The following is a 21,121-nucleotide window of genomic DNA, read 5'->3' on the forward strand; positions in this document are numbered from 1 at the left end:
ACTGGCCGCGCAGGACATGGTATGCCGAGATGGTTCAACTGGTCTCAGACGTACCTTGGAGGCTGCCGAGTCGCGCAGACCTCCTGTCTCAAGGGCCCATTTACCACCCGAACTCAGAGGCCCTGTGTTTAACGGTGTGGCCGTTGAGTCCTGGGTACTGAGGCAGAAGGGGTTGCCCCAGACGGTGATATCTACCATGCTCCGCGCACGCAAGCCTTCTTCTATGCGCATCTACCACCGCGCCTGGAAGGCATACTTCGCCTGGTGCGGGAAGCGGGGACGTTTCCCCCTCCGTTTTTCTATCCCTCACATTTTGGAATTCCTCCAATCAGGCGTAGACTTGGGTCTTGCTCTCAGCTCTCTTAAGGGCCAAATTTCTGCTCTCTCTGTTCTTTTTCAGAGAAAGATTGCAAACAGATTGCAGGTCAGGACCTTCATCCAGGGTGTTTCTCATATGGCTCCGCCTTACAAGATGCCCTTGGAACCATGGGACCTGAACCTAGTTCTCTGTGCTCTTCAAGAGCCCCCCTTTGAGCCCTTGCATGAAGTGTCTTTGCTGTTCTTGTCTTGGAAGATTGCCTTCCTCGTGGCTGTCACATCTATTAGACGTGTCTCTGAGCTGGCAGCTCTGTCGTGCCGACCTCCTTTCCTCGTGTTCCACCAGGACAAGGTGGTTCTGCGGACATGTCCGACTTTTCTTCCGAAGGTCGTTTCCTCCTTCCATCTTAATGAGGAGATTGTCCTTCCCTCACTGTGCCCTGCTCCTTCCCACCGCACGGAAAGGGCGCTCCACACTCTGGACTTAGTGAGGGGTCTCAGACGTTACGTCTCCAGGACTGCGTCTCTCCGTAGGTCAGACGCCTTGTTCGTTCTTCCGAAGGGGCCACGGAAGGGACTACCCGCTTCCAAGGCCTCCATTGCCAAGTGGATTCGTTCCGCCATCCAAGAGTCCTACCGTGTCAAGGGTCACGCCGCACCTCCGGGGATCAAGGCTCATTCTACCCGGTCAGTCGGCGCGTCCTGGGCCATCCGGCACCAGGCATTGGCAGCACAGGTCTGCAAGGCTGCTACATGGTCCAGTCTACATACGTTCACGAAACACTACCATGTGCACTTTCAGGCTTCGGCAGACGCTTCCGTCGGTAGGCGAATCCTACAAGCGGCTGTGTCTCATCTGTAGTTCGTAGGCTCGCACAGCATTTATAACTTCTGGTGACCCACCCAGGGACTGCTTTGGGACGTCCCATTCGTCCTGTGTCCCCCAATGATACGTAGGAGAAAAGGAGATTTTTGTGTACTCACCGTAAAATCTTTTTCTCCGAGTCATCATTGGGGGACACAGCACCCTCCCTGTTAGCCTAGTTGGCTCAATTGTTCTTTTCAGTCTGTGTTTTGACTATGACATGTTTTCTGTTTGTTAACTGGCTTACTCCTACTGCTTTGTTACCGAACTGGCTCTGGATTGTCCAGCCTGTGGGTGTATACTGCAGGGGAGGAGTTAATCTTTTGTGTGTGTTTAACTTAGTGTCCTCCTGGTGGCAGCAGCATAACACCCATTCGTCCTGTGTCCCCCAATGATGACTCGGAGAAAAAGATTTTACGGTGAGTACACAAAAATCTCCTTATATATATATATTATATATTATTATTTTTATTAGTTTGTGTTTTTGGGGTAAAGCTTTAGTTTTGTGTTATTCGCCAAAACCAATGATTGTTTGTTTGTGTCGATTGCTTTTTCTCGGATTTTTGCTCTCCGCTTTTCGGTACATTATTACCGTACAGTCGTTCCCACTCAGATTCCAATGAAGGCGCTGGAAACCTGAGCTGTGAATGTTCATAGCTGCCATGGATGGTCTACTGCCACCGTTACATAACTGATGGTCTCATTCTCTCCTGTAGGGTCCAGCTCACCACCTGCATCCATCACATCATCAAACACGACTACCCGAACCGCTGGACCGCCGTAGTAGAGAAGATCGGCTTTTATCTGCAGTCCGACAACAGCGCCTGCTGGCTGGGTATCCTGCTCTGCCTCTACCAACTAGTGAAAAACTACGAGTAAGCGACAGCGGGGCGTCCAGAAAACCCATCACTGGGCACTGTGTGATGAAATGAGTATTATACTCCAGAGCTGAACTCACTATTCTGCTGGTGCAGTCAGTGTACATACATTACATTACTGATCCTGAGTTACATCCTGTATTATACTCCAGAGCTGCACTCACTATTCTGCTGGTGCAATTGCTGTGTACATACAGGATGTAACTCAGGATAAGTAATGTATGTACACAGCAATTGCACCAGCAGAATAGGGAGTGCAGCTCTGGGGTATAATACAGGATGTAACTCAGGATCAGTAATGTAATGTATGCACACAGTGACTGCACCAGAATAGTGAGTGCAGCTCTGGGGTATAATACAGGATGTAACTCAGGATAAGTAATGTATTATACCCCAGAGCTGCACTCAATATTCTGCTGGTGCAGTCACTGTGTACATACATTACTGATCCTGAGTTACATCCTGTATTATACTCCAGAGCTGCACTCACTATTCTGGTGCAGTCACTGTGTGCATACATTACATTACTGATCCTGAGTTACATCCTGTATTATACCTCAGAGCTGCACTCACTGTTCTGCTGGTGCAATCGTATGTTATAGTATGACTCTGTAGAGCGGCACTCTCAGCCAGCAGAACTGTGATTCCTGCTCTGCTCTACACTAGTTTGGGGAACACTATGTAGAATAACCCTTATTTTCCTTGCAGGGGATGTTGATTTTTCTCACTTGTAGTGGGTGGTCCTGTAGTCCTGGCTGTACAGTCACATGCAGATTTTGGAGTCTCTCTCCCCCCTGTACATTACATTCCTCCATTCTTTGCCCTCCCCAGATATAAGAAGCCGGAGGAGAGGAGCCCGCTGATCGCCGCCATGCAACACTTCCTGCCCATGCTGAAGGAGCGTTTCATTCGTCTGCTTCCTGACCCCTCCGAGCAGTCTGTCCTGATCCAGAAACAGATCTTTAAGATATTCTACGCCCTGGTCCAGGTGAGTGAGCGCCGCTCTGGCTGTTGCCCGATCAGTACTGTGGATGAGTCCTCTGTCTGACGGCGCCGTCTCCTTACGTTGCAGTATACGTTGCCCCTGGAGCTGATCAATCAGCCAAATCTGACTGAGTGGATAGAGATCCTGAAGACGGTGGTGGACCGGGATGTGCCTGCAGTGAGTATCCCGGGATCGGGCGCTCAGGGGACGTTTTGCTCCATGGCGTCTAGCTCTCCTCCATCTTGGTCCTCTCTCTCATACAGGAGACCCTCCAGGTTGAAGAGGATGACCGGCCTGAGCTGCCTTGGTGGAAGTGTAAGAAGTGGGCGCTGCACATCTTGGCCAGGCTGTTTGAGAGGTAAGCCGTGCCCCGGGGTGTGGGGGACGCAGGGTGAGGGGTCTATGTGTAAATGCCTGCAGACACAGCACAGCCACTGTCCTCGTGTTTCAGGTACGGGAGTCCAGGGAACGTGTCCAAGGAGTACAACGAGTTTGCTGAAGTATTTCTGAAGGCCTTTGCGGCCGGCGTTCAGCAGGTTCGTGTAGTCTCTTCTTTCTGATCTTAATGTTTTGTTTGATCTCTGCCTCAGAGAGGATATTATTATTCTAAATTTAACGTTATTCTGAAGTTTGTACAGCTGTGCCTTATAGGTGTGTGTGCAGTGTCAGCGTGCCGCTGGTAGAGCTGAGCCTTATGGGTGTGTGCACAGTGTCAGCGGGCTGCTGGTAGAGCTGAGGATTATAGGTGTGTGCATAGTGTCAGCGTGCGGCTGGTAGAGCCGAGCCTTATAGGTGTGCGTGCAGTGTCAGCGTGCTGCTGGTATAGCTGAGCCTTATGGGTGTGTGCACAATGTCAGCGTGCGGCTGGTAAAGCCGAGCCTTATGGGTGTGTGCAGTGTGAGCGTGCGGCTGGTAGAGCCGAGCCTTATGGGTGTGTGCAGTGTCAGCGTGCGGCTGGTAGAGCCGAGCCTTATGGGTGTGCGCAGTGTCAGCGTGCGGCTGGTAGAGCCGAGCCTTATGTGTGTGCACAGTGTCAGCGTGCAGCTGGTAGAGCCAAGCCTTATAGGGGTGTGTGCACAGTGTCAGCGCACTACTGGTAGAGCCGAGGATTATAGGTGTGTGCAGTGTCGGTGTGCGGCTGACGTCACTTTTCGCTTTAGGTTTTGCTGAAGGTTCTGTATCAGTACAAGGAGAAGCAATACATGGCTCCACGAGTCCTGCAGCAAACGCTGAACTATCTGAACCAGGGGGTGTCCCACGCAGTGACGTGGAAGAACCTGAAGCCGCACATCCAGGTGAATGTTGTGTGTCCGCATCCCCTGGGTGGTCGCCTGCTGCTGCTGCTGGATCTGATCTTTGGCTTTTCCCCCGACCTCAGGGCATCATCCAGGACGTCATCTTCCCCTTGATGTGTTACACAGACTCGGACGAGGAGCTCTGGCAGGAAGACCCCTATGAATACATCCGCATGAAGTTTGGTAAGATAATTGTGCCGTGCAGCGTCAGTCTGACCCCGGCTGTATTAGTTTATACTGTGATTGGACTGTTATAAATGTGGCTTCCAGATTTGCGTGAAGTGAGGGGAGGCTTTCTTTTGAGCCCCTGAACCTGCAGTTATTTGTTCATACACGGAGTTCCAGGCGGGTTCAGCATCAGATGAGCGGCCGGACCCCTGAAGCTCTGCGTGGTTGCGTATCATGGGCACCCGCATGGCAACCTTAATGCCGCTGTCAATGATTGACCGCAGTGTTTAGCAGGTTACAGCAGTTGGCGCTCAGCTGCTGGGGACCGCACCTCAACCGCTGGCGGATCTATCCAAGAGGGGCATTAAGGCACGGAGATCTGTAATGGTCTCCTGTGTGGGGGTCCGCAGGCTGAAGGTTGTCTGATCACTTCTCTCTTCTTAGATGTGTTCGAGGATTTCATCTCCCCCACAACGGCGGCGCAGACGCTGCTTTTCACGTCCTGCAGTAAGAGGAAAGAGGTAGGGCTGAGTGTGGCCGGTATGTCCCTTCCTGACATCGCTTACTGTCACTGCGTCTCCTGCTGGGAATATCTGGATTTTGCTTTTCCGGGTTCTCTCGGATTGATTCATTTATTTTCGCGTTCAGTTCTCTGCTTGCTATCAGTGAATCGCTCCTGTGAGCAGAGTTTAGTGCATGTGACTCCAGACTGATGCCATTACAGAGTCATTGTAGGAAATCGGCCGGATTGGGGCTCAGAACTAAGGCTTTCCCACCTCTGGCTGTAAGCGCGGTTTCGTTTCCATATTAAGTGGAGAGGAATTAAAGGGGTTGTCCCGCCAAACCGATATGTATAACTCATAAGAGGCCCGCCCTCTGGCCTGGAATATGTATAACTTGTACATGCCCTCCGGTCCCAGGTCAGAACGGTGCGAGCGCCGGGTGGATTCATAAGTCTGCAATCACACAGCGAACGTCACATAGCCTATAAACCCCCGGAGGGGATTTGTGACCTGAGCTCCGTGTTGCCTCCCGTGTGACTTGTAAGGCTAGGGTCACATTGCGTTATGTGACCGCGTTTAACGGACTACGTTACACCGCGGCATAACGTGGTGTTAACATAGTCCGTTAACGCCGCCATAGCCTGTAATGGTGAACGCGTCGCTAGCGCCCGCCCACATTGGGCGTGCGCTAACGATGTGCCGTCATTTGAGTGACGGACCTCGGACGCTGCTTGCAGCGTCCGCGGCGCGCCCGAGGTCCGTTCCTCGCTACTGCAGATCGGGGATGCCGAACGCGGACCCTAGAGAAGCATTGCGTTAGCGCAATCCGCTAGCGCTATGCGCTTAACGGATTGCCCTAACGCAATGTGACCCTAGCCTTACTGGTCGTGAGGTCGATCCTCTTTTCTGACTTTTCCCCGTTTCCCCAGGTCTTACAGAAGACGATGGGATTCTGTTACCAGATTTTAACGGAGCCAACAGCAGATCCCCGAAAGAAGGATGGCGCTCTCCATATGATCGGCTCATTGGCGGAAATCTTGCTGAAGGTGGGTGTGACGGCGACGTATTCTGTGGGGTATCGACTGTACGACGCTCGTGCCTCTGACGCGGGGACATGCAGATCCGCTTGGTGTAACCCACGCGTGTGCATTCTCCGCTCTCGGGGTCAGCGGTCAGTGGGCTCCTGAGCTCATCCTTTACACTATATGTGGAGACTTTCCACAGCTCTAAGCAGGAATCGTGCGAGGGGCTCCTGGGGTCCCCATCACTGTTACATTGTCTGCAGATCCTTACATTGCTGGTATTGTACAGAAGGACCCCACTAAGAGCGCCCAGATTTCTGTGCAGATCGTGGTGTCTGCTGCTGGAACTCGTGGCCTCCCTGATTACTCCAGAGCTGAACTCTCTGTTCTTCTGGTTGTTGGAAACAGTCAGTAAGCTTGTGGCCAACGAATCCCTACTACAGAAGCATTGCTTATCTCTTCTAATGCCCGAGTTCGTCCATATCCCGCCCTGACGCAATGCGTGCACTGGTCGAAGTCGTGTGACTGTACAATATGGCGTCGGCTCGTTCTCACTTTATTACGTTGTTACAGAAAAAGATCTACAAGGACCAGATGGAGTTCATGCTGCAGAATCACGTGTTCCCTCTCTTCAGCAGCGAGCTGGGATACATGCGGGCGAGGGTAAGTCACCTGCAGGGTGTTGGTGGGCGACGCAGATCTCCATGGCGGCTTCAGGACTGTGTGCACAGTGTCCATCTGTGTCTGGTAAAGCTGTCTGCCTGCGTCTTGCTGGAGGACTGCTCTGCTCACACAAAACCTAAGGGCCAAGATAATGGTGAGATCATAGTACTGGTCTAGTGACGTCTTCTGGACGCTCCACCACTGGCCAGCCTCCGACTCCTCCCACATGTCTCCATATAACAGTACGGGGGGATTCCTCTGACTTGTCTGCTCTTTCTGCAGGCCTGCTGGGTTCTTCACTATTTCTGTGAAGTAAAGTTCAAGAATGACCAAAACCTGCAGACGGCTCTGGAGCTGACCAGACGCTGCCTCATCGATGACCGGGAGATGCCCGTGAAGGTGGAAGCCGCCATCGCTCTCCAGGTTCTCATCAGCAATCAGGAGAAAGGTGCGTCCGGCGTGTGAAGGTGGCTGTAGTCCAGTGTTGGTGGCTACATCCCACCTCACATGTCCTGGAGCTGATTTAAGAGGGTCTTATAGCGAGGTGAGCGCCCCCCAGGGGTGTCTGCAGACAGTTATAACGCGGGACCGTGGATTCCCTCCCGCCTGCTAACAAGGGGCTCTGACTATTTCTCAGTCCTGACCTCTGTAGTCAGTCTCTTCTATATACGGTTCATGTAATAATGGCGCTGTTACGTTACAGCAAAGGAATATATCGCCCCCTTCATCAGGCCGGTCATGCAGGCCTTGCTGCACATCATCCGGGAGACGGAGAACGACGATCTCACCAACGTGATTCAGAAGATGATCTGCGAGTACAGCGAGGAGGTGACGCCTATAGCGGTGGAAATGACGCAGCACCTGGTGAGTCCGACGGCGTATTGCCATGACTGATGCAGATGCTGAATATAGGGGGCATGGGTGTAATACACGACGCCGTGGATCTGGGGCTGTGGGGCAGTGTGCACAGTGCCAGTCTGTGTCTAGTAAAGCTGCTCGCTGGCGTCTTGCTGGTCGGCTGCTTCGCTCACACAAATCCTGCGGCCCAAGAGAATCCTGAGATCATAGTACTGGTCTAGTGACGTCTCCCGGACTCTTCACCACTGGCCGGCCTCCGACCTCTCAGACACCACCAAATGGACACCGGATCGAGCCTTGTGGTGAGGTCTTATTCCCGTCTGTTTCTTTTCCAGGCAATGACGTTCAATCAGGTTATCCAGACTGGTCCTGACGAGGAGGGCAGCGATGACAAAGCCGTCACAGCCATGGGAATCCTCAACACTATCGACACCCTGCTCAGCGTTGTGGAGGATCACAAAGAGGTGGGCAGAGTTGTCCGACAGCGGACTGATGCTGTGTTGGGTGACGTCTGTGGCCGCTGAGTGTCTCTTGTCTGATTCCTCAGATCACCCAGCAGCTGGAAGGAATCTGCCTGCAAGTCATCGGCACGGTTCTGCAGCAGCACGTTCTAGGTGAGCCTCGGCCGCAGCGCTGCGCAGCTCCGTGGGTTTGGGAGTCTGTCATTGACTCTCCATCCTCGTGTCTATAGAGTTTTATGAAGAGATCTTCTCCCTGGCGCACAGTCTCACCTGCCAGCAGGTGTCGGCTCAGATGTGGCAGCTCTTACCGCTGGTCTTCGAGGTGTTTCAGCAGGACGGATTTGATTACTTCACAGGTGAAACCGGCTGATAAAACTAAGACACCCCACTAACACCCCTTCCCATACACATGCTTCTCCAAATCTTTCAGGTTTCGGTGCTATTGTTGGGTAACATTGTTTCAGCTTCCTCTAAAGACGTTCTATTGAGTTCAGGTCTGGAGACTGGCTAGGCCACTCCAGGACCCTGAAATGCCTAAGCAGCCACTCCTTAGTTGCCCTGGCTGTGTTTTGGGTCATTGTGATGCTGGAAGACCCAGCAACGACCCATCTTAAATGCTCTTACTGAGGGAAGGAGGTTGTTGGTGAAATTCTTGTGATACATGACCCCATCCATCCTCCAATACGGTGCAGTCATCCTGTCTCCTTTACAGAAAACCAACCCCAAAGTATGATGTTTCCTCCACCATGCTTCATGGTTGGGACGATGTTCTTGGGGTTGTACTTGTACTTCTTCCTCCTAACACGGCAAGTGAAGTTGATAAGTTGTTTTTTTGGTCTCTTCTGACCACATGACCTTCTCGGGATCATCCAAATTGGCGAATTTCAAACTGCCCTTGTCATGTGCTGACATGAGCAGGGGGACCTAGCGTGTCCTGCAGGATTTTAATACATGACGGCGTAGTATTACTAACGGTAATGTTTGAGACTGGTCCTAGCTCTCTTCAGGTCACAGACCAGGTCCACCCGTGTAGTTCTGGGCTGAGTCTTGACCTTTCTCAGAATTGTCCTTACCCCACGAGGTGAAATATTGCATGAAGCCCCAGACTGAGGAAGATTGACAGTCATCTTGTTTCTTCCATTTTCTAATAATTGTGCAAACAGTTGTTGCCTTCTCACCAAGCTGCGCTTGCCTATTGTCCTGTAGTCCATCCCAGCCTTGTTTGTGCCGGTCTACAATTTTGTCCTTGCTGTTTGGTCTTGGCCATGGTGGAGGGGTTGGAGTGTGATTGCATGTGGGAACAGGTGTTTATCAGGTAATGAGGTCAAACAGGAACAATTAATCCAGGTAATGAGTGCGGAGTAGGAGGCTTCTTACAGAAAAACTAACAGGTCGGTGAGAGCCAGAATTCTTGCTGGTTGGTTGGCGATCAAATACTTATTTCATGCAATAAAATGCAATTTAATTATGTAAAAATTCTACAATATGATTTTCTGGATTTTATTTTTAGATTCGGTCTCTTACAGTTGAAGTAGATCTATGATAAAAATTACAGACCTCTCTGTTCTCTATAGGGGTCAAAACTTGCAAAATCTGCAGCGTATCAAATACCTTGTATCCCAGAATAGTCAAATCTGGGTCATTTATACTGCATGGCGAACGTCATGAAAACTAAGCTCAAAAATGGATAGCGGAATGGCTTTTATCTTTAAAAGTAGGTAAAATAGTTTTATACCTATAATATTTAACCCACAACCAAAATATCGTAACGCAAAACCAATTTAAACTCCAAAATAGTTTTTTTCCTTTGCACCTCTGTCACAACATGCAATAAAAAGTGATCAAAACTTCACATCTATCCCAAAAATACCACAAAAAACACAGCTCGGGCCACAGAAAACCAGCCCTCGTGGAAGGATTACTTGCAAGCAGATTCTCGATTTTTAGGTTCTTTTTGTTTTATTTTAAGAAGGTTCAAAATTGTAGCAACTAAAAAAATAAAAGTAGTGATAAAGCTGCCTTGTGTCCTGACCCTGACAGATATGATGCCTCTGCTGCACAATTATGTCACTGTGGACACGGACACCCTCCTGTCGGACACCAAGTACCTGGAGATGATCTACAGCATGTGTAAAAAGGTAAGAAACCATTATAACCAGTGCACATGGACCACTTTCCACACTGATCATTGGTCTGTGGGAAACATGGAGCAGGCACAAGTTTAAGGCAGCTCTGCCCCCATCCGTGGAGCGGCCGTTCTTCCAATATGTACGTCTGAACCCGGCCTAAGATAGATGTTTCTCTCCAGGTGCTGACAGGTGTGGCCGGAGAAGATGCAGAATGTCACGCAGCAAAACTACTAGAAGTCGTCGTCATACAGTGTAAAGGACGCGGCATTGACCAGGTGAGACTTGTATCATCGCCCCTCGTTCAGACCACATGTGCTGCAATGGATTTTCAGGTCCACCATATTTTCCTCATACTGGCCTTAAAGGCAATTTATGGTGGTCTTCTCGGAAATATTGTATATTGCATGTTCAGGTAGCAGACCCTATACGTGGCTGCTGCTTCCCATGTGTAGCAGGGGTCAGCAGTCCCCTCTGGTGCAGGCTCTTTCCGTGTTTCTCGGCCGCAGTCCTCTGGTACAGGGTCTCTCCCTCCGTGTTTCTCGGCCATAGTCCTCTGGTGCAGACTCTCTCCCTCCGTGTTTCTCGGCCGCAGTCCTCTGGTGCAGGCTCCTCTCCCTCTGTGTTTCTCGGCCGCAGTCCTCTGGTGCAGGCTCCTCTCCCTCCGTGTTTCTCGGCCGCAGTCCTCTGGTGCAGGCTCTCTCCCTCTTTGTTTCTTGGCCCCAGTCCTCTGGTGCAAGCTCTTTCCGTGTTTCTCGGCTGCAGTCCTCTGGTGCAGGCTCTTCTCCCTCCGTGTTTCTCGGCCGTAGTTCTCTGGTGCAGGCTCTCTCCCTCTTTGTTTCTTGTCTGCAGTCCTCTGGTGCAGGCTCTCTCCCTCAATGTTTATTGGCCGCAGTCCTCTGGTGCAGGCTCTCTCCGTGTTTCTTGGCCACAGTCCTCTGGTGCAGGCTCTCTCCCTCCGTGTTTCTCGGCCGTAGTCCTCTGTGCAGGCTCTCACTCCGTGTTTCTTGGCCGCAGTCCTCTGGTGCGGGGTCTCTCCCTCTGTTTCTCGGCCACAGTCCTCTGGTGCAGGCTCTCTCCCTCCGTGTTTCTCGGCCGCAGTCCTCTGGTGCAGGCTCCTCTCCCTCCGTGTTTCTCGGCCGCAGTCCTCTGGTGCAAGCTTTTTCCGTGTTTCTCGGCCGTAGTCCTCTGGTGCAAGCTCTTTCCGTGTTTCTCGGCTGCAGTCCTCTGGTGCAGGCTCTTCTCCCTCCGTGTTTCTCGGCCGTAGTTCTCTGGTGCAGGCTCTCTCCCTCTGTTTCTTGTCTGCAGTCCTCTGGTGCAGGCTCTCTCCCTCCGTGTTTCTCGGCCGTAGTTCTCTGTGCAGGCTTTCCCTCCGTGTTTCTCGGCCACAGTCCTCTGGTGCAGGCTCCTCTCCGTGTTTCTCGGCCGTAGTGCTCTGTGCAGGCTCTCACTCCGTGTTTCTCGGCCACAGTCCTCTGGTGCAGGCTCTCTCCCTCCGTGTTTCTCGGCCGCAGTCCTCTGGTGCAGGCTCCTCTCCCTCCGTGTTTCTCGGCCGCAGTCCTCTGGTGCAAGCTCTTTCCGTGTTTCTCGGCTGCAGTCCTCTGGTGCAGGCTCTTCTCCCTCCGTGTTTCTCGGCCGTAGTTCTCTGGTGCAGGCGCTCTCCCTCAATGTTTATTGGCCGCAGTCCTCTGGTGCAGGCTCTCTCCGTGTTTCTTGGCCGCAGTCCTCTGGTGCAGGCTCTCTCCCTCCGTGTTTCTCGGCCGTAGTCCTCTGTGCAGGCTCTCACTCCGTGTTTCTTGGCCGCAGTCCTCTGGTGCGGGGTCTCTCCCTCTGTGTTTCTCGGCCACAGTCCTCTGGTGCAGGCTCTCTCCCTCCGTGTTTCTCGGCCGCAGTCCTCTGGTGCAGGCTCCTCTCCCTCCGTGTTTCTTGGCCGCAGTCCTCTGGTGCAGGCTCTTTCCGTGTTTCTTGGCCGTAGTCCTCTGGTGCAAGCTCCTTCAGTGTTTCTCGGCTGCAGTCCTCTGGTGCAGGCTCCTCTCCCTCCGTGTTTCTCGGCCATAGTCCTCTGTGCAGGCTCTCACTCCGTGTTTCTCGGCCGCAGTCCTCTGGTGCAGGCTCCTCTCCCTCCATGTTTCTCGGCCGTAGTTCTCTGGTGCAGGCTCTCTCCCTCTTTTGTTTCTTGGCCGCAGTCCTCTGGTGCAGGCTCTCTCCGTGTTTCTCGGCCGTAGTTCTCTGGTGCAGGCTCTCTCCCTCTTTTGTTTCTTGGCCGCAGTCCTCTGGTGCAGGCTCTCTCCGTGTTTCTTGGCCGCAGTCCTCTGGTGCAGGCTCTCTCCCTCCGTGTTTCTCGGCCGCAGTCCTCTGTGCAGGCTTTCTCCATGTTTCTTGTCATCGTTTTCAGCTGTGTCCTGACTTTTCCTGTTGCAGTGCATCCCGTTATTCGTTGAAGCTGCTCTGGAGAGGTTAACCCGAGAAGTGAAGACTAGTGAGCTGAGAACAATGTGCCTCCAGGTGGCCATAGCTGCTTTGTACTATAGTCCTCCCCTCCTTCTCAACACCCTGGAAAACCTGCGCTTCCCCAATACAGTAGAACCCGTCACCAACCACTTCATCAAGCAGTGGCTGAACGACGTGGACTGCTTCCTAGGGTGAGTGCCGTGCAGTCCATGGACGGTCCTGCTCGTCTCGAGCTTTGCGGTGTACAGCCACCATGTTGGGTTTCATAAGAGGTCTAATGCCAGCTGCTTCCTCTCTGCAGGTTACACGATCGCAAGATCTGCGTCCTGGGACTTTGCGCACTTATAGAGCTTGAACAGAGACCCCAAATATTGGCGGAGGTCTCGACACAAATTTTGCCAGCTTTTATTCTCTTATTTAATGGTCTGAAGAGAGCTTACGCCTGCCATGCAGAGCAAGAAAACGACAGTGACGACGAAGAGGATGGCGAAGAGGAAGATGAAGCCGGTGAGAAATGCCATGGCCTTTTCTAATTGGAGGGGTTATTTTTCTACAGTTAATGGGGTTGTCTTGTGGCATGTGGATGTAATAGCCGAGATTGTCCCACCGGGCACCTCTCACGATAAGCTGCTCAGTCGAAAAGTGCAAAATCTTTTTTTGGGGGGGTTCCAGAGTGGAGGTCTGCAATGAAAAGGCCAGCTATGGTGGAATTGGTGCTGATTATTTATTACATCTTGCTGGATTTTCCAGCGATGACAAGTTGTTTTTTTTTTTTTGTGTTCAGCAGCTGCACTCATTGTGCTGAGTAATAATAATAATTTTTATTTATATAGCGCCAACATATTCCGCAGCGCTTTACAACTTATAGAGGGGACTTGTATAGACAATAGACATTACAGCATAACAGAAATCACAGTTCAAAACAGATACCAATAGGAATGAGGGCCCTGCTCGCAAGCTTACAACCTATGAGGAAAAGGGGAGACGAGAGGTGGATGGTAACAATTGCTTTAGTTATTTGGACCAGCCATAGTGTAAGGCTCGGGTGTTCATGTAAACCTGCATGAACCAGTTAACAGCCTAAGTATGTAGCAGTACAGACACAGAGGCTATTAACTGCATAAAGTGTATGAGAACATGATGCGAGGAACCTGATTATGTGTTTTTTTTTGTTTTTTTTTTAAATAGGCCACACAGGGATAGTTAGGTTAATGCGTTGAGGCGGTAGGCCAGTCTGAAAAGATGTGTTTTTAGGGCACGCTTAAAACTGTGGGGATTAATCGTATTAACCTAGGTAGTGCATTCCAAAGAATCGGCGCAGCACGTGTAAAGTCTTGGAGACGGGAATGGGAGGTTCTGATTATAGAGGATGCTAACCTGAGGTCATTATCGGAGCGGAGGGCACGGGTAGGGTGGTAGACTGAGACCAGAGAGGAGATGTAGGGTGGTGCTGAGCCATGGAGTGCTTTGTGGATGAGGGTAGTAGTTTTGTACTGGATTCTGGAATGGATGGGTAGCCAGTGTAATGACTGGCACAAGGTAGAGGCATCGGTGTAACGGTTGGTGAGGAATATGATCCTGGCAGCAGCATTCAGGACAGATTGGAGCGGGGAGAGTTTGGTAAGAGGGAGGCCGATTAGTAGAGAGTTACAATAGTCCAGACGCGAATGAATAAGTGAGACAGTAAGCGTTTTTGCAGAGTCGAAAGTAAGAAAAGGGCGAATTCTAGAAATGTTTTTGAGATGCAGATAAGAAGAGCGAGCCAATGATCGGATGTGGGGGGTGAATGAAAGCTTGAAATCAAGGATGACCCCAAGGCAGCGGGCATGTTGCTTTGGAGTAATGATGGAACTGCACACGGAGATGGCAATGTCAGGCAAAGGTAGGTTAGTAGAGGGAGAGAACACGAGGAGTTCAGTTTTTGACAAGTTCAGTTTCAGATAGAGGGAGGACATGATGATGGAGACAGCGGTAAGACAATCGCTGGTGTTTTCTAAGAAGGTCGGCGTGAAAGCAGGAGAAGAGGTGTATAATTGGGTGTCGTCAGCATAGAGATGGTACTGGAACCCAAATCTACTGATTGTTTGTCCAATAGGGGCAGTATACAAAGAGAAGAGGAGGGGGCCTAGGACTGATCCTTGAGGAACCCCAACAGTAAGGGGAGAGGAGGAGGAACCAGCAAAACATACAGTGAAGGATCGGTCAGAGAGATAGGAGGAGTAATCCTCTAAGGAAATTTTAGGACAAAGTTGTACGCCATTTTTCTTGCTCGTGTTGCTGCGGCCTGTCTCAGAAGTGGCTTCGCTGAGGCCAGGTTATAACCACTTGGCTCTGATTTCAGAACTTGGTAGTGATGAGGATGATATAGATGAGGATGGTCAGGAATACCTGGAGATGTTGGCCAAGCAGGCGGGAGAAGACGGAGACGATGAAGATTGGGAAGAAGACGATGCGGACGAGACGGCACTGGAGGGTTATAATACTCTAATCGACGATGAAGATAACCCTGTAGATGAATATCAGATATTTAAAGCTATATTTCAGAGTAAGTGACAGTGATCCCTGGCTCCGGCACATTTTGGGTGGCTCCATTGTGAGTAATCGCCATGTGGATGTTTCCGGTTTCAGAGTTGCAGGGTCAGGACCCGGCCTGGTATCAGACGCTCACTCAAGGACTAAATGAAGAACAAGGAAAACAGTTACAGGATATCGCAACGCTGGCAGATCAGAGGCGGGCGGCTCATGGTAAGGAGATCGGGGCTGTAACGTGCAGCCGTATACACCGGCAAACCTCCATGATTTACACTGCAGGAATATTTCATTAGTTCCTTCAGTTTATTTCAGGTCACCTTGTCCCGTTCTATACTTTCATGATGATGACTTTGTTTTTAAGTTGCTGATCCTTTTTGTTTCTCTGCAGAATCTAAAATGATCGAGAAACATGGAGGCTATAAGTTCAACGCTCCAGTTGTGCCAAGTTCATTCAATTTTGGGGGCCCGGCCCCGGGCATGAATTGAGCCGTTGCTTCCTTTCCTGCTAACGTGTGACTGATTGTAGTGAGAAAAGCTTGTGTTCCTCCCGATAGTGGATCCAGAAGCGCTCGGTCTGAACTGTGGAGAGTGAGAGCGGATCATGCGACTCGGCCCTGGACAGCAAATACGGGGGTTTCCTTCAGATTAATTTTGTTTTTTTTTCCCCTTGTATTTTTTTTTTTATATCTGCAGCCTTCCTCAGAGATGTCATCATTGCAGCTTTTTTTTCCTAACACCCCCTTTCCTTTTTGGGTGCAGTAGAATACACCATAAATCGATGAAATCCGGGACTATTTAAAAGCTTTTTTTCACTCACGAGGGCCAATTTTACTTCACCAGTTTTAGACTCCAGCCTCGAATTCGTCTATTGCCTCCGATTGATTTTCATTCTTTTATTGTAAAATATCTAAAAAAACAAAAAAAACAAAACATGAAGAGGCAAGAGTCGTAGCCTTAGTTGGCGACATCCTGGATCAGAGCCCGGTCCTGATGTCGAGCACTTGTAGCACTACACAATTAATGATGAATATTGAACAGCACTTTTTATACGCTTCCCACTTGGTGTGAAAAGAAAAAAAAAACAATTACAATAAAAAACGACTGATTTTTCAGTTTCTGCATTAGAAGGGGCGGACAGGCTCGGTTCTGTGTTTGTGGCTCGGCCCGAGCTGCTCCCTGGATGTAACTTGAATCTGGTTCTGTAATTTTGGGGTTGGTAATTCATTGCTGCTACATTCGGCGATGCCCTCAATTTTTTTTTTTCTTCCATTTTTCTTTTTTAAACCTCTAAGATGTACGATTCGGATACACAGCGGTCATGTGAGCGCTGAGCCGGACGGCCGCTATCTTCTGACGCATGTTATAATCGGACATGAATCTCTACTCTCAAAGAGTGTGAAGTGTGGATGAAACATCTGTATATGCAATCTATTAAAAAAAATATCAAGATGAATTCGGATAATCGCTGCCTCGTGCTGGTTTATTATGTTGGCTCTGAGCCGCTGTATTGGGCCCGGGAACATCCGAGATAACGTCATAGTTCAGACACCCGAGCCGTCCACATGTCTGCGCCGCTGTATCTGCGCCGATCTTCACTTTTGAGCACTTTTCTGCTCATATGAGTTATTAGCTGCTCGCCTCGGGTTTACGTGCCTCGCTTACTGTATTGGGAGGAGAGTGGCGCTGCCACCCAAATTCACTTAGTTTTGCTGGAGAAGCCCCTTTAATGTTTAATAATTTCTACCGGCTGCAATAACGACAAGTAATGCTGACAAATGGAAATGAGATGTAATAAATGTTAACGCTGCTTTGGCCAATTTTAAAGAGGTTGACTGTGGATAAAGTTTAGGAACGTTTGCAAATAAAAATAATTTGAACGAACAATTATTCCTGTGAAGAGGTTGTACAAAGTCTGTTCTCCACTATTGATGGAGTAGACATTAATTTATTGATCACTGGAGGACTGATTGTTGGTGGCCAAATCCCCCCCACGTGTGTGGAGCAGAGGTTGATGTAGTGTTACCTCCATACAATATCCAGTGTTCCCCTAGTGCATACAATCCACCTTTGCCCTCCAAAAGGATTTGCGGGGTCTCAGGCGATGCCCCCTTAATAATCAGTTATTAATAAGGTGTATAACCCCCTTATCGGGGGTGTGTGATTGGCTGCTGCCGTGTGTCTCTCTGCAGTACACTATATGGGAACTACAATATACTTAATCAAGGGCTATCTGGTTCCCATCATTCTTCCTCAACCAGTGTATACAAACTCCAAGACAAGCGTCAAACGACTTCAATATTGTCAATAATTATTTATATAGCGCCAACATATACCACAGCGCTTAACATTCTAGAGGGGACTTGTACAGACAATAGACATTACAGCATAACAATAAAAACATACCAAGAGGAGTGAGGGCCCTGCTGCTCGAAAGCTACAATCTATAGGAAAAGGGAGACACGAGAGGTGGAGGGTAACAATTGCTTTCGTTGTTCGGACCAGCCATAGTGTAAGGATCGGGTGTTCATGTAAAGCTGCATGAACCGGTCATCAGCCAGAATGTGTAGAAATACAGACAGAGGCTATTAGCTGCATGACGTGTATGAGAACATAATGTGAGGAACCTGATAATTGGCCACAGAATGTAACAGATCACGTTGGTTTAACGGCCTGAACTCTGCCATGTAAATACAACGGAAATGTTTCGTCATGTGGAATATTTTAGTAATTGAGGCCCCACAAAGACCAACTATGTGATGTGGGGAACAAATGCGGCAAATGTCCACATCAGGCAAGTAGAGAAATCTCATTTAGCACGATCACTATTATACCTTTTTGACACAGTTGGTTATGTAACAATTATATTTTTATTTATTTGCTCTATTATGGCCATTAGTGCCTTTATTCCCCACATCCCAGAGGGTGGTCTCTGGTTCACCCTATTTTCACCTACATAAACCTAATCTGCAATTTATCAATACTGTGTAATTACTTGGAGACTTAACCCCTAAGGTATGTGCACACGTAGGAAAAGAGGTGCAGAATTTTCTGCACAAAATCCGCATCTCCTGGCAGAATCCGCAGCTGCGGAATTGATGCGGATTTTCAGCGGTTTATGCCACTGCGGAATTTTAACATGGAGGGGTGCAGAAACGCTGCAGCTCCGCACAAAAGTGACATGCACTTCTTTGAAATCCGCACAGCTTTTATTTTTTGCCATTGAATAACATTATACTTTACATCACAGTGCGGATCTGCATGGAAAAATGCGCTGCAGATCCGCATCGTGTGCACACAGCCTTACAGTGCACAACAAATCCCATTACTGAACCCGGAGTTAAATCCTGTATTATACTCCAGAGCTGCACTCACTATTCTGCTGGCGCAGTCACTGTGTACATACATTACTGATCCGGAGTTACCTCCTGCATTACTCCAGAGCTGCACTCACTATTCTGCTGGTGCAGTCACTGTGTACATACATTACTGATCCTGTGTTACATCCTGTATTATACCCCAGAGCTGCACTCACTATTCTGCTATTATAGTGTGTATCCCCCTGAATAAAGTGCCTTGCTTTGACCACGCTGATCTGACATCTTGCAGTGACCCTCATAGTCCGGATGGCTTCCTCGCCTGCGTTTGCTGAGGACTGCAGTCGTTTTGGAGACACTGTCAGGTTTGTGTCCAGGCTCCGCAGTTGCGGTGTTGATCTTGCAGCAGGCTGATGTTGCCGCATACAGCGGATGGGATTTCAGGATATCCCATGTTAATGTCTCTTGCGGAGCTGCTACAATGTATTGGACGCAGTGAATCCTCACGGTTCAGTGATCACAACCGGATCTACCTGCGGTCAATAGCCGACAGCGCTCTGGACGCACCGAACATGCGCTACTTGTTCCAGAGCGCGGGCTCCGGCCTCAGACTCCTGCAGCGACGTCCTCTCGGTCTGCCTTGTGTAACACCCATCACTGGCTGACGTCACATGTGCAAAGAAAATGTGTGAGTGGATCAGCAGCGCAACGGAAGACCCCAGCAACGCAGACCATGTCAGGGGCAGAGTTCCCCGGGGGCGTAGACCTCCTGTCAGGGGCAGAGTTCCCCGAGGCGTAGACCTCATGTCAGGGGCAGAGTTCCCCGGGGGCGCAGACCTCATGTCAGGGGCAGAGTTCCCTGGTGGGTCAGACCACGTCGGGGGCAGAGTTCCCCGGGGGTGCAGACCTCGTGTCGGGGGCAGAGATCCCCGGCGGGTCAGGCCACGTCGGGGGCAGAGTTCCCTGGGGGCACAGACCACGTTGGGGGCAGAGTTCATGTCGGGCAGAGTTCGCCGGCGGGTCAGACCACGTCGGGGGCAGTTCCCCGGGGGCGCAGACCTCATGTCAGGGGCAGAGTTCCCCGGGGGCGCAGACCACGTCGGGGGCAGAGTTCCCCGGGGGAGCAGACCTCATGTCGGGCAGAGTTCCCCGGGGGAGCAGACCTCATGTCAGGAGCAGAGTTCCCCGGGGGAGCAGACCTCATGTCAGGAGCAGAGTTCCCCGGGGGCGTAGACCTCATGTCGGGCAGAGTTCCACGGCGGGTCAGGGCACGTCGGGGGTAGAGTTCCCCGGGGGCGCAGACCTCATGTCAGGGGCAGAGTTCCCCGGCGGGTCAGACCACGTCGGGGGCAGTTCCCCGGGGGCGCAGACCTCATGTCAGGGGCAGAGTTCCCCGGGGCCACAGACCACGTCAGGGGCAGAGTTCCCCGGGGGAGCAGACCTCATGTCAGGGGCAGAGTTCCCCGGGGGAGCAGACCTCATGTCAGGAGCAGAGTTCCCCGGGGGCGTAGACCTCATGTCAGGGGCAGAGTTCCACGGCGGGTCAGGGCACGTCGGGGGCAGAGTTCCCCGGGGGCACAGACCACGTCAGGGGCAGGGTTCCCCGGGGGAGCAGACCTCATGTCAGGAGCAGAGTTCCCCGGGGGCGTAGACCTCATGTCAGGGGCAGAGTTCCACGGCGGGTCAGGGCACGTCGGGGGCAGAGTTCCCCGGGGGCGCAGACCTCATGTCAGGGGCAGAGTTCCCCGGCGGGTCAGACCACGTCGGGGGCAAAGTTCCCCGGGGGCGCAGACCTCATGTCAGGGGCAGAGTTCCCCGGGGGCGCAGACCTGTTAGGGGCAGAGTTCCCCGGGGGCGCAGACCTGTTAGGGGCAGAGTTCCCCGGGGGCGCAGACCACGTCGGGGGCAGACCTCATGTCAGGGGCAGAGTTCCCCGGGGGCGCAGACCTGTTAGGGGCAGAGTTCCCCGGGGGCGCAGACCACGTCGGGGGCAGACCTCATGTCAGGGGCAGAGTTCCCCGGGGGCGCAGACCTGTTAGGGGCAGAGTTCCCCGGGGGCGCAGACCACGTCGGGGGCAGACCTCATGTCAGGGGCAGAGTTCCCCGGCGGGTCAGACCAAATCGGGGACAGAGTTCCCCGGGGGCGCAGACCACGTCGGGGGCAGAGTTCCCCGGGGGCGGAAACCATGTCACGCGCTGTGAATTCTCCCAGGACTGTCAGTAACGTCGGGAGCCGCCATTGCACTGGGACCCTCGGCAGTGACGACCCCACAGCTGGAGGCCCGCTCCGCCTTACATGTCCCCCACAGGTACCAGCGCCCCGGTAACGCAGAGCTGCAGGTTTCCAGCGATCCCCGGTGTCAGTCATTACCCGCCTCGCACACAAAATGTCGCCCATTTCCCTCAGCCCCAGAACTAGCACCTTCCTCAGGATCACTAGGCGGGTCCTCAGTCATCTGACAGGTCCTACGTCCTATCAGCACACGAATTATTGTGACGTCAGGTCCTTCATAGCCAATAATCTTCAAGTCTACGATGTGGGCGGGTTCAACTAGCTCCTCAGCAGAGCCCTGCGCTCTGAATAACAAAATAAAAAACGCTCACATGTAGAAATTCACCAATCACAGGACGGATACGGAGCGGCGCGCCCCCGCCTCAGCCAATAAGCATGCAGAGGGCCCG

At 51.4% G+C, this 21,121-nt stretch overlaps 1 protein-coding gene and 2 non-coding genes across 3 annotated transcripts in view; all 3 read left to right on the forward strand.

The window, feature by feature from the left end:
- IPO7 (importin 7) overlaps positions 1-16,587 on the forward strand; it is a 31,165-nt gene extending 14,578 nt beyond the window's left edge. The window contains exons 4-25 of the mRNA XM_077286640.1: positions 1,900-2,058; positions 2,893-3,049; positions 3,134-3,223; positions 3,310-3,404; positions 3,498-3,582; positions 4,207-4,341; positions 4,425-4,524; positions 4,954-5,030; positions 5,942-6,058; positions 6,608-6,697; positions 6,980-7,145; positions 7,401-7,561; positions 7,891-8,019; positions 8,103-8,169; positions 8,247-8,372; positions 10,057-10,154; positions 10,325-10,420; positions 12,564-12,784; positions 12,895-13,100; positions 14,935-15,138; positions 15,222-15,338; positions 15,514-16,587. Of these exons, the coding sequence (XP_077142755.1) occupies positions 1,900-2,058; positions 2,893-3,049; positions 3,134-3,223; positions 3,310-3,404; positions 3,498-3,582; positions 4,207-4,341; positions 4,425-4,524; positions 4,954-5,030; positions 5,942-6,058; positions 6,608-6,697; positions 6,980-7,145; positions 7,401-7,561; positions 7,891-8,019; positions 8,103-8,169; positions 8,247-8,372; positions 10,057-10,154; positions 10,325-10,420; positions 12,564-12,784; positions 12,895-13,100; positions 14,935-15,138; positions 15,222-15,338; positions 15,514-15,611 (2,794 nt within the window). The 3' untranslated portion in view covers positions 15,612-16,587. The remainder of the gene's footprint in view (positions 1-1,899; positions 2,059-2,892; positions 3,050-3,133; positions 3,224-3,309; positions 3,405-3,497; positions 3,583-4,206; positions 4,342-4,424; positions 4,525-4,953; positions 5,031-5,941; positions 6,059-6,607; positions 6,698-6,979; positions 7,146-7,400; positions 7,562-7,890; positions 8,020-8,102; positions 8,170-8,246; positions 8,373-10,056; positions 10,155-10,324; positions 10,421-12,563; positions 12,785-12,894; positions 13,101-14,934; positions 15,139-15,221; positions 15,339-15,513) is intronic.
- LOC143810821 (small nucleolar RNA SNORA23) lies at positions 6,748-6,927 on the forward strand. Its single transcript, XR_013223202.1, has one exon. It is a non-coding gene; the product is annotated as a small nucleolar RNA SNORA23 (small nucleolar RNA).
- LOC143810822 (small nucleolar RNA SNORA23) lies at positions 7,650-7,829 on the forward strand. Its single transcript, XR_013223203.1, has one exon. It is a non-coding gene; the product is annotated as a small nucleolar RNA SNORA23 (small nucleolar RNA).
- Positions 16,588-21,121: the final 4,534 nt, after the last annotated feature.

The sequence above is a fragment of the Ranitomeya variabilis genome, chromosome 2 (assembly GCF_051348905.1).
Source record: "Ranitomeya variabilis isolate aRanVar5 chromosome 2, aRanVar5.hap1, whole genome shotgun sequence".
In the NCBI taxonomy this organism is placed as follows: Eukaryota; Metazoa; Chordata; class Amphibia; order Anura; family Dendrobatidae; genus Ranitomeya; species Ranitomeya variabilis.